At 39.6% G+C, this 12,173-nt stretch overlaps 1 protein-coding gene and 2 long non-coding RNA genes across 4 annotated transcripts; 1 reads left to right on the forward strand and 2 right to left on the reverse strand.

Moving 5' to 3' along the window:
* Positions 1–969: 969 nt before the first annotated feature.
* Positions 970–1,583, reverse strand: LOC149226978 (uncharacterized). Of its 2 annotated transcripts, XR_016247078.1 has the most exons (3): positions 1,534–1,583; positions 1,361–1,424; positions 970–1,225 (listed from the first exon to the last, which is right to left on the reverse strand). It is a non-coding gene; the product is annotated as an uncharacterized LOC149226978 (long non-coding RNA). The 2 variants fall into 2 exon arrangements; XR_016247079.1 differs by lacking the exon at positions 1,534–1,583 and having other exon boundaries at positions 1,220–1,262; positions 1,361–1,434.
* Positions 1,584–1,748: 165 nt separating this feature from the next.
* On the forward strand, positions 1,749–7,966 carry LOC149226979 (uncharacterized). The gene is made up of 12 exons (XM_089380371.1): positions 1,749–1,862; positions 2,417–2,677; positions 2,837–3,067; positions 3,164–3,463; positions 3,566–3,701; positions 3,834–4,543; positions 5,231–5,314; positions 5,432–6,022; positions 6,488–6,826; positions 6,903–6,920; positions 7,494–7,610; positions 7,931–7,966. Exons 1-12 carry the CDS (start codon positions 1,749–1,751, stop codon positions 7,964–7,966), a joined length of 2,937 nt encoding a protein of 978 aa, XP_089236497.1.
* Positions 7,967–8,926: 960 nt separating this feature from the next.
* On the reverse strand, positions 8,927–9,591 carry LOC149226980 (uncharacterized). Its single transcript, XR_016247080.1, has 3 exons — positions 9,542–9,591; positions 9,369–9,432; positions 8,927–9,233 (listed from the first exon to the last, which is right to left on the reverse strand). It is a non-coding gene; the product is annotated as an uncharacterized LOC149226980 (long non-coding RNA).
* Positions 9,592–12,173: the final 2,582 nt, after the last annotated feature.

The following is a 12,173-nucleotide window of genomic DNA, read 5'->3' on the forward strand; positions in this document are numbered from 1 at the left end:
ATAGAGAAAGAAAAGGTATCGACTGCAACAGCAGAAATCTTGTGACAGCGAATAGAACGCTGGTAGATACCCTAGGTTTTCCAAACCACATGCGTTCAACAGAAAAGCTCTGCGCAGAGAGCGTTGGATGACGGGTCACCTTATAGTATTAAAGGGTGCCATAGAACCTCCTGGCTTAAGGTAGAAAACCCAAGATGAATTTATAATAAAGAATGTACAGAACGAGAACATTTCCGTATGCTGTGAAGTACAGAGACGGAAGCATTAACTGAAGTGAAGAATAAGGCTCTGAGTATTAGAGCTAAACCTGATAACTATGAAAGTATATATTCATTTTAATGCATGCAAATAAAGAAAAACATTTATCTGTAAACCTGAGACGAGAATTTGTATCTGGCAATAACAGATAACCTTGTTCAATCTGAGCAAAGAACTGAGCATATGAGTAAAGAAGGGTGACTCCGTTAAACAGTAAATATATGTAAGCAAACCATAACTTTTCGGGCCTATGCATGCAAGCAAAGGGAAAGTAACCTTGTGAAACCGCAAGCCTGTGCATAAAGAACCTAACCACAGACACATATTTAATAGCCGCGGAACTGTATAATGAAATAGAAGTCATGCAAGCAACTAATCCTTTCACGGAATGAGGGATTGTTAACCAAACATTATTTACGCGCTAAGCTATGATAAATCAACTGGTAAACGTAACATTTCTTTTACAGAATCTATAGCATGACTATCATCATAATATGGTAAATGTCAAAACAGTGATATCCAAAAGAAAAGACCAAAAACCCATATAGCAAATTAACGCGGTGACTCTATTTCTGAGAAAGAATATACAAAATGAAATGTTCAATATATAAGTGAAATGTCTGTGGGCTAAGCAGAGTATTACAGCATTAAAAGGCAAACTTATACTCTGAGCAAATTAATACATATGCGAACAGAATCAGTTCCATTAAATACATTTATAACCCCATCTGCGCGTGGAGGCCAGATGTGAACATTCTTAAACATAGCTATGATCTAAGTCTGCCGCCAGTGGCTCGGCAATACAAAAAAGGAAGACCTCGATGGTTACCACAGAACCCCGAATTTCTGAAAGAACAACTTGTAACCATTAACACAGACAATCTTAGTTAAGCAACAAGCCGGATGTAAGGTTCTTCACCGAGAGAAACGCGGAGGGAACGAGACTACCAAATGGGGAAACTGAGACCTGCATAGACCATTTAAGGTATGCATGACGGTAAACCCTGAAATGTATTCGAATAAACCGACCCTTAGGGCATGTATGACTGTAAACCCTGAAATATTTCCGAATAAACCAACTTTCAAATGCTGAGAAGCTTACCTGGGTTTGATAGAAGTCGTTGCAGAGTAATCCCGTGGGAGTTGACCAAATGTAACCAGGGCCGCTGCACCAGGATTTGTCAAGGGAAAACCAAACTGCAATAAGTAATAAACCATGCGATTCCAGCCATAAAAAAAAATACAGAATAATGAACTAGAACACCTTCTTAGTACCTGTAAGGTTTAAAGCGAACAGGGTCCAGCTCCGGCATGACAGAACGGCAGTATAGCGCTGTTGATAGCGAACGCGAGGAGGAGTGAGGAACCATTCCGCAAAGACCGCGGACAACAAAGGAAACAATAGTGTGAATGGTCGATTAAATATCCACGCAAAACCCTGAACAATTTCCAGCCCTCCGATCTCAGGAAGAGATCTGGACCGTCGGAGTATGGCGGGAGTAGCTGACGGAGGAATCAACGTTGGCAATACCGAGAAGTCACATGGCTGGGAGAACCAGGCCATGCCACCTGCCCAAGAAGGACGGGCGGACATAAAAGCTTCGGTGATCTATCAATGAAGGGTACTGCGGTGGGATCCGAAAAGCCCACGCCATTAATACCAAGAGTTAAAATATCTGCAGTGACTGCGGAAGTTTAAACATTACATAACCTACCACCTGTACTGGAGATGTTGCCGCATGGAGACGTAACTGAGACCTTATCATAGGTGTCAATCAAATGAAATACATTGGGTAGCAATTGTATAATGTTAATATTGTATGCCAACCGTGTCGTGGGCCATATGTTTTCCATTCCATGCAAACTGTAACCTATACGTTTATCTTTGTAAAGTATAATGTGCAAATAAGGCTGGTGATCACATAATGAGCCGCAAGTAAAGGATTATCGTGTGTGTAATTTATATATCCAAAAGATTTTTTTTTTTTTTATGTTAAAGTAGGTGTGACAAATTGGTATCAGAGCCCAGTTTCAACACTGTGGCCTCAAGTAAAGCATATACAGTATGCAGAAGGGTACACCAAGTAAAACTAATGCAAACCAACAAACGTACTTAACTGTGTTTTGTTATCTGGAATGAAATACAGAATTGCAATAGCTGGCAGTTAATCAAAGTGGAGACAAAATGCAAGGACCCAGCAGTAACCCTCAAGAGAATGCAGGACTGTGGGTGCAACTGGATGCAGAATCACGGAGTACTAATCTTGCAATCCTGGAAACTGTCCAGGAATTGAAAAATGAAATGGCACGGTTGCGAGAGGACAACGCACGTCTAACAGTTGAACAGGAAAAGATTCTGAAGAGCTTGTCAGACAGGCAAAACCCACCCCTGTCCAACCCCAGTGCAGAACAGCAAAGGGTAACAGAAGATCAAGATTATCAAATGGAACCTGAACATTCTGAAGATAAGTAGGATCACTCTGATAATGCACCCCAACAGCAAACATCAAAACGTCAGAAAGTGGAATTGCAGGGAGAATTTCGAAAGATTAAACCTCCACATTTTGATGGTGAGCAGGAGGAAGCTGCTGAAGCCTGGTTGATCAATATGAACAAGTATTTTCAGTTGTATGAGTACGACCACAACCTGAAAGCAAGATTGGCAATCTTCCAGTTACAGGGCAAGGCAACCTTGTGGTGGGAGGAAATCAAGATTGTCAAGGGGGTCAGCGAACGAACTATTACATGGGAAAATTTCCAGAAGTATTTCAAGGAGAGGTACCTGACAGAGCGCTTCTATGATGAGAAGGCTAGAGAATTCAATGACTTAAGACTGGGACAGCAAACCATGGACGAGTTCATTAACCGGTTTACCTCACTGCTACGTTATGTACCTTACATTAAGGAGGAGAAGGCCAAGGTTCAGAGGTTTGTGAGCAACCTACCGTCATACATAAGGGAAAGGATTGAATTCGATAACCCTAGAACCATGGATGAAGCCATCCGTAAGGCGAGAATCTGTTACCAGCAGAGTAAACAGAAGGGGGACACTTCAAGTAAGAGATGGAATGAGAAAAGAAGTGGTCGGGTGGTTGGAAGCAGCAAAGGAGGTCGCGGCAGTGGGAATAAGGGTGCTGGTAAAGGACTAAGTAGTAGACCTGTTGCAAGGAACGTGCCCCGGTCCAGACCAATGAGCGAATCTAAGGCAAATGAGCAGTCTGTTAGACCAGATGGTGAGGGGATGACCAGACCACCAGTGCAATGCTGGGGTTGTGGAGGACCCCACTATGTTAAAAATTGTCCACAGAGGAAAGGAACAGACCAGATATCTCAGATACATGAGGCATCAACGGTTGGGGACGTGGCACGTAGCGTACCCAGAATCAATGCAGCGCTGGAGGACCGTCAAGCGGAGTACCAGCCATCTATGATTGAGTTCGAAGGTAAAATCGCAAACCTATCCATAGCTGTTCTTATAGACCCAGGGGCTACCTTAAGTTATATTAGTCCAAAAATTGTAGAATAGTGTAAACTGCAAGTTGAAAAATTCAAGAATCCATGGCTGGTCCAACTAGCTACAGGAGCCAAGAGACGAGTCTTGGCCAAGGTAAATAATTGTGCCTTAGCCTTAGCAGGGCAGCCAGTAGTGGCAGATTTGAATGTGTTACCGTTGGGCTCCTACGATATTTTGATTGGGATGGACTGGCTGGAGAAACACTGGTCCTTGGTGAACTGCAAGACCAAGACCATATATTATAAAGATGATCAGGGGGATCAGCAAGAATTACAAGGAATTAGACACCCTGTACAGATCCGACCCATTACAGCTACCCAGCTAGCTAAGTGCATCAAGAAGAAATGTCAAATCTACGCTATCCAGGTGGGGTATGCAAATCAAAAGGACAAAACTGCCATGCTAGGTAACATTCCGATAGTGCAAGAGTTTGCAGATGTTTTTCCTGAGGAAGTGTCGGGATTACCACCAAAACGAGATGTGGATTTCACTATTGAGCTAATTCCAGGAGCAGCACCTGTATCACGGGCACCCTATCGTATGAGTGTGCCAGAACTAACAGAATTAAAGATGCAGCTACAAGAACTGTTAGATAAAAACTATATCAGACCCAGCGTGTCGCCTTGGGGAGCCCCAGTGCTGTTCGTCAAAAAGAAAGATGGAACCTTTCGGATGTGCATTGATTATCGCCAGTTAAATAAGCTTACAATCAAAAACAAATATCCTTTGCCTAGAATCGACGAGCTCTTTGATCAGGTGAAGGGAGCCACGGTATTTTCAAAAATTGATCTGCGATCTGGTTACCATCAGATCAGAATAAAAGAGGAAGATATCGCTAAGACCGCCTTCAGAACGCGGTATGGGCATTATGAGTTCATGGTGTTACCCTTTGGGCTGACAAATGCACCTGCCACTTTCATGTGCTTGATGAACAGTGTGTTTCATCGGTTTTTAGATAAATTTGTGCTGATATTCATAGATGACATCCTGATTTACAACAAATCAAGGAAGGAACATGAGGAGCACCTTAGATTGGTGTTGCAAACTTTGCGGGAACATCAATTATATGCAAAGTTCAGTAAATGCGACTTTTACAAGGAGGAGATACAATATTTGGGCCACGTGATCACTAAAGAAGGCATTGCAGTGGACCCTGAAAAGATTAGAACTATAATGGAGTGGCCTATACCAAAGGATGTGGCAGATATTAGGTCCTTTATGGGGTTAGCAGGGTATTATAGAAGATTTGTCGAAGGCTTTTCGAGAGTAGCATACCCAATCACCTCTTTGCAAAAGAAAGGAAAAGTATTTAAGTGGACCTCAGAGTGCCAGAAGAGCTTTGAACAGCTCAAGCACTTACTCACTACTGCACCTATATTAAGTATAGCTGATCCTAACAAGGATTACGTGGTCTGCACGGACGCAAGTAAAGAAGGTGTGGGAGGAGTGCTGATGCAGGAAGGAAGAGTCATTGCTTATGAGTCCAGAAAGCTGAAAGAGCATGAACAGAAGTATTCTGCTTATGACATGGAGTTGGCTGCTGTCATTCATGCCCTGAAAATGTGGCGACATTACCTTTTGGGCAGAAAATTTCTGTTATTAACAGACCACCACAGTTTAACGAACTACTTCAGTCAACCCACCTTAAATACGAGACAGGCTCGTTGGGCTGACTTCCTAAGTGGGTTCGACTTTGAAATTAAGCATCTAAAGGGTAAGGAGAACCGAGTAGCGGATGCATTAAGTCGGAAGGTCCAATGCGTGTGCAAAATTTCAGTTAGTAAGTGGCAAAGTACCTTAGTGGAAAAGATAAAAATAGCGGCTGAACAAGATGTTGTTTATCAGCACATCAAACAGCAATTACAACAGCAATCTGATAAGGAATTACAGCAAGGGTACAAACTAGATGATGCTGATATGTTGTGCTTTAATAATAAGTTGTATGTGCCCAATGAAGACAGCATTAAGAAGCTGATTTTGGATGAATTTCATACCAGCCATTATACGGGACATCTGGGCTACCAGAAAATGGTTACCGCACTCCGCAAAGAGTACTACTGGCCAAAAATGAAGAAAGAGATAGCTGAGTATTTAGCACGCTGTCTAGAATGTCAGCAAATTAAGGCGAAACACATGCACCCAGCAGGGCTGTTACAACCTCTACCCATTCCAGAAAGGAAGTGGGAGACTATCTCCATGGATTTTATAACGGGACTGCCCAAAACCAAGAAGAATAATGATTCCATTATGGTGGTAGTGGATAAGCTGAGCAAGGCAGCACACTTCATACCTGTGCAGTCGACATACAGGGCTGTACAAATTGCCCATATTTTCATGCAGCATGTGTTCAAATTGCATGGACTGCCGAAAGTGATTATCTCCGATCGGGATGTCAAGTTTACGTCAACCTTTTGGAGGACCTTGTTTGCTGAACTGGGAACACAGCTGAACTTTAGTACAGCTTATCATCACCAAACAGATGGTCAAACAGAACGAGTAAATCAAGTTGTGGAGGACATGCTGAGAGCATGCGTTATGATGAAGCTGACTCAATGGGAGGACTATCTCCACTTAGTCGAATTCGCATACAACAATGGATACCATTCCTCAACTCAGATGAGTCCTTTTGAGGTTATGTATGGGCGGAAGTGCCGCACACCCGCAAGCTGGGGTGGACCGGAGGACAGGTTGCGAATTGGTCCTGATATGTTACAGGAAATGGAGAACACAGTGAAAAGGGTGCGTAATAACTTGAAAGTCGCTCAGGACAGGCAGAAAAGTTTCGCTGATCGAAAGAGAAGATTTAAGGAATTCCAGTTTGGGGATCATGTGTTTGTGAGGATCCAACCAAGAAGGAGTACCTTGCAGTGGAGCGGATGTGCCAAACTAGCACCTCGTTACTTTGGACCTTTCCAGATCTTGGCCAAAGTAGGACCGGTCGCTTACCAACTTGCCCTACCAAGCCATATTAGGATTCACAATGTGTTTCACGTATCCGTATTAAAGCAATACGTTTACGATCCTAAACATGTGATTCAATGGCAGAATGTGCGGGTAAGAAGTAATCTGGTTATTATGGATAAGCATTGGTTATAAACTGAAAAATAACTAAATCCGTTGCTATTTGCAGGTCGAGCCGGAAGGCGAGGTTCTAGTCGAACCACTGACCATTCTCGACCGGAGAGAAGTGCAGCTACGGAAACGAGTTATTTCCCAAGCTAAAGTGCAGTGGCAGCACTATGGACCAGAGGAGGCCACTTGGGAAGATGAGGAACTCCTTAGAGAGGCTTATCCAAATCTGTTTACAGGAGATAGACATCGGGACGATGTCCAATCTCAGGAGGGGGAGATGTAATGACCCCAGATTTATGTAAATTTGAAAGTTACTGTGGTAAAAGACTAATACAGTTGTTGTTATGTTTTAAACAAAACTGTGGCAAACTAATTCTGATTGAATAATTTAAATTTAAATATTTTCTTGGAATTGCTGGCAGCCTCTAAGAGGTGAATCTTAAAGAAAATGATCAGTTGTGATAACTGATGGAACTACCCTCCAAAAGAGGGAAAAACCCTGACTGAGGGATTCTGTGTTGTTGGGACAGACAGAGGAAAAACAAATCTTGCTCCAAGAGTAAAGGAGAGAGAGAGGTTAAGTTTGGTGAGGACCAGATAACCTGGCACAAGAAGTGCACTGTTCCTGTTGAGGGCTGGGGGCCTGCAGGATTGCTCGGGGGGAGAACACCGTCTGAAGGATGGATTCTCATGGCTGGGAGGAGAGCAGAATTTAAGTTCAGGTGACTTTTGTTTGAACAAAACCATTCCTGTCAGAGGTGATCAGGTACGGTTCCCAAACCAGTAGTCCCTGTTATAAAAAGCATTGTGTATGGAATTTACAGTAATTTATTTATGAAAGACTCTGTGTGATTCCTAAATACTGATGGGAAAATAGCATTCTGTGCATCTGTAAAGGTTAAATAAAAATTGTCCGTTAATGGACCAAATGAGTTAGCACTCAGTCAGAATTAATAAGGCGGAAGAGTAAAGTCAAGAAGGGCATGGGTGTACAGAACCCTACTCAAGGTTCGGCTACGAGGTAGCAGCCTTGATCCAAAAATTATTAATAAAGCAGTATTAATCAATTTGTTTAACAATGGACAGGTTAAAAAGAAAGGTGCCTTACAACCTGTGGACTGATGAGTGTCGTAGAACAGTGCATGAAAGAGGGTTTATGCCTTTATAGAGAAAGAAAAGGTATCGACTGCAACAGCAGAAATCTTGTGACAACGAATAGAACGCTGGTAGATACCCTAGGTTTTCCAAACCACGTGCGTTCAACAGAAAAGCTCTGCGCAGAGAGCGTTGGATGACGGGTCACCTTATAGTATTAAAGGGTGCCATAGAACCTCCTGGCTTAAGGTAGAAAACCCAAGATGAATTTATAATAAAGAATGTACAGAACGAGAACATTTCCGTATGCTGTGAAGTACAGAGACGGAAGCATTAACTGAAGTGAAGAATAAGGCTCTGAGTATTAGAGCTAAACCTGATAACTATGAAAGTATATATTCATTTTAATGCATGCAAATAAAGAAAAACATTTATCTATAAACCTGAGACGAGAATTTGTATCTGGCAATAACAGATAACCTTGTTCAATCTGAGCAAAGAACTGAGCATATGAGTAAAGAAGGGTGACTCCGTTAAACAGTAAATATGTGTAAGCAAACCATAACTTTTCGGGCCTATGCATGCAAGCAAAGGGAAAGTAACCTTGTGAAACTGCAAGCCTGTGCATAAAGAACCTAACCACAGACACATATTTAATAGCCGCGGAACTGTATAATGAAATAGAAGTCATGCAAGCAACTAATCCTTTCACGGAATGAGGGATTGTTAACCAAACATTATTTACGCGCTAAGCTATGATAAATCAACTGGTAAACGTAACATTTCTTTTACAGAATCTATAGCATGACTATCATCATAATATGGTAAATGTCAAGACAGTGATATCCAAAAGAAAAGACCAAAAACCCATATAGCAAATTAACGCGGTGACTCTATTTCTGAGAAAGAATATACAAAATGAAATGTTCAATATATAAGTGAAATGTCTGTGGGCTAAGCAGAGTATTACAACATTAAAAGGCAAACTTATACTCTGAGCAAATTAATACATATGCGAACAGAATCAGTTCCATTAAATACATTTATAACCCCATCTGCGCGTGGAGGCCAGATGTGAACATTCTTAAACATAGCTATGATCTAAGTCTGCCGCCAGTGGCTCGGCAATACAAAAAAGGAAGACCTCGATGGTTACCACAGAACCCCGAATTTCTGAAAGAACAACTTGTAACCATTAACACAGACAATCTTAGTTAAGCAACAAGCCGGATGTAAGGTTCTTCACCGAGAGCAACTCGGAGGGAACGAGACTACCAAATGGGGAAACTGAGACCTGCATAGACCATTTAAGGTATGCATGACGGTAAACCCTGAAATGTATTCGAATAAACCGACCCTTAGGGCATGTATGACTATAAACCCTGAAATATTTCCGAATAAACCAACTTTCAAATGCTGAGAAGCTTACCTGGGTTTGATAGAAGTCGTTGCAGAGTAATCCCGTGGGAGTTGACCAAATGTAACCAGGGCCGCTGCACCAGGATTTGTCAAGGGAAAACCAAACTGCAATAAGTAATCAACCATGCGATTCCAGCCATAAAAAAAAATACAGAATAATGAACAAGAACACCTTCTTAGTACCTGTAAGGTTTAAAGCGAACAGGGTCCAGCTCCGGCATGACAGAACGGCAGTATAGCGCTGTTGATAGTGAACTCGAGGAGGAGTGAGGAACCATTCCGCAAAGACCACGGACAACAAAGGAAACAATAGTGTGAATGGTCGATTAAATATCCACGCAAAACCCTGAACAATTTCCAGCCCTCCGATCTCAGGAAGAGATCTGGACCGTCGGAGTATGGCGGGAGTAGCTGACGGAGGAATCAACGTTGGCAATACCGAGAAGTCACATGGCTGGGAGAACCAGGCCATGCCACCTGCCCAAGAAGGACGGGCGGACATAAAAGCTTCGGTGATCTGTCAATGAAGGGTACTGCGGTGGGATCCGAAAAGCCCACGCCATTAATACCAAGAGTTAAAATATCTGCAGTGACTGCAGAAGTTTAAACATTACATAACCTACCACCTGTACTGGAGATGTTGCCGCATGGAGACGTAACCGAGACCTTATCATAGGTGTCAATCAAATGAAATACATTGGGTAGCAATTGTATAATGTTAATATTGTATGCCAATCGTGTCGTGGGCCATATGTTTTCCATTCCATGCAAACTGTAACCTATACGTTTATCTTTGTAAAGTATAATGTGCAAATAAGGCTGGTGATCACATAATGAGCTGCAAGTAAAGGATTATCGTGTGTGTAATTTATATATCCAAAAGATTTTTTATTTTTTTTTATGTTAAAGTAGGTGTGACAATTTGATTGTTAGATACAGTGCAGTATTGAGATTGTTTTTAGGGAGATTGAGAAGCTTTAATTATACAAATTTCATCAAAGATGGTTAGAGATTATTATGTCTTACATGAGTTGAATGGAAAATTTGCATATTGTGGTGGTGAAAAGAGAATTTTCTGGGAGACTTCAGAGTGGGGATAAGCATTGAGGAAGACCAAATAGACTTGACATGTGAATTGTATTTGTTATTTTTGTATTAATCTTTGTAAAGATGTAATGTAAGCATTAAGGGGGGACTTGGAATAATTCTTACATTACTATATAGGTAGGATTGTGTTGTTGGTTGTTGGAGTTTTGTTGAGAGATTTTCTCAAGAATATTCTCCTTTTGTTTGGAATCTGTTGGATCTCATGAGCACTATTTATGTGATTTGTGATTTGGCTTTGTGAGTAATATACAAATTGATTTGATGAATCTGTCCATGATGTTTGTTTTCCAATTTCTTTGTTTTTTAATATTTAATTTTTAAAAACCTAGTCTAACTTATAGACAAAATAGCCTTTTTCACAAGGATTCACTAAAATTAATCTATTTTCCAATTTCTTTGTTTTTTAATATTTAATTTTTAAAGACCTAGTCTAACTTATAGACAAAATAGCATTTTTCACAGAAATTCACTAAAATTAATCAAATACAATTTCAAGAATTTTTGTTGTTCAAAATATATTTTTGAATGCACAAATGATTCAACACTCGAATTATGCACATTAAACAATTTAAACTCAAGTTTTTAAAAATCTTTGTTTTAATTAAAATTAACCAGGTCATGAAAAAGGCTAAACCATTTTTAAATATATATTAATTACTAAATGAATTTAGAAAGATTTTAAAATTAGGAATGAATTTTATATTAAAGTTTTGAGTTTCGAAAATAAGAAAAAATATGGAGGAATGTGAATTTTTTTTAATCGTAATTTTAAAATTGTTTATATTAATCAAAATTAATAGAAATTATTTCAATTTCAAAATTAATAGAAAAAAATGAGCAAAAACCCTTGCCGTTATAGAAAAAAATTGTATAGTTCTAAATATTTAAAATATATATTATCAAATATTTTCCCAATTAAAATTTTTTCATATAAATTATTTAAACTTAGTAACTATCATTCAACACCATTCCCATTCCAATGCGCCTAGATAGAAATGAATTGAATTGCTTTGAAAGAGACCATCATATGGAGACCGAAATGAATTGTCAATATGGTGGCTGCATGCTTAGATAACCCAATGCATACATTCATACACTGCTACACCAGCTAGCTGCTTTAATCAACGCAGAGAAGGGACAGTTCGACTTGTAACCAGTGCACATATAATCTCACTGTTACGGCCAAGGAAAAAATCACTGTTACCATATGCTGCTTCAACGCACAGCTCAAGACTGTTCAACGCATTTAACAGATAATTAACGTTCCAAATTATTTGAGGAAAGTAGAGGAGTTATTGAGTAGAGAAGATTAAATGGAATTTGTAGTTCTGATAACATGTCAGGGCCAAACTTTAACTTTAAGAAATATCATTTTTATTAAGAAAATTTATCAATATAAATATTGAAAGACTTTTGAAATTCATATTCGGTATCTTTTCACTTTTTCATTCTCTTATTTATAATATTTACAATGTTTTCTTAATCCCTATAACTTAAGTGTGAACCAAAATCAATTAATTTAAATTTTTATTAAAAATATTTATTAATATTAATTATTGATATATATTAAAAGACTTTTTTTTTTTTTATATATTTACAATATTTTCCTAATCCCTATAAATTAAGTGAACCAAAATCAATTAATTTATATGTATTTCTATATACCAATTAAAAATTTAATTAAATTTATTAATTATATTCTTACCTA

The sequence above is a fragment of the Pinus tabuliformis genome, chromosome J, assembly GCF_031772625.1.
Source record: "Pinus tabuliformis cultivar Carrire ecotype Pingquan chromosome J, CPIR1, whole genome shotgun sequence".
Lineage (NCBI taxonomy): Eukaryota > Viridiplantae > Streptophyta > Pinopsida > Pinales > Pinaceae > Pinus > Pinus tabuliformis.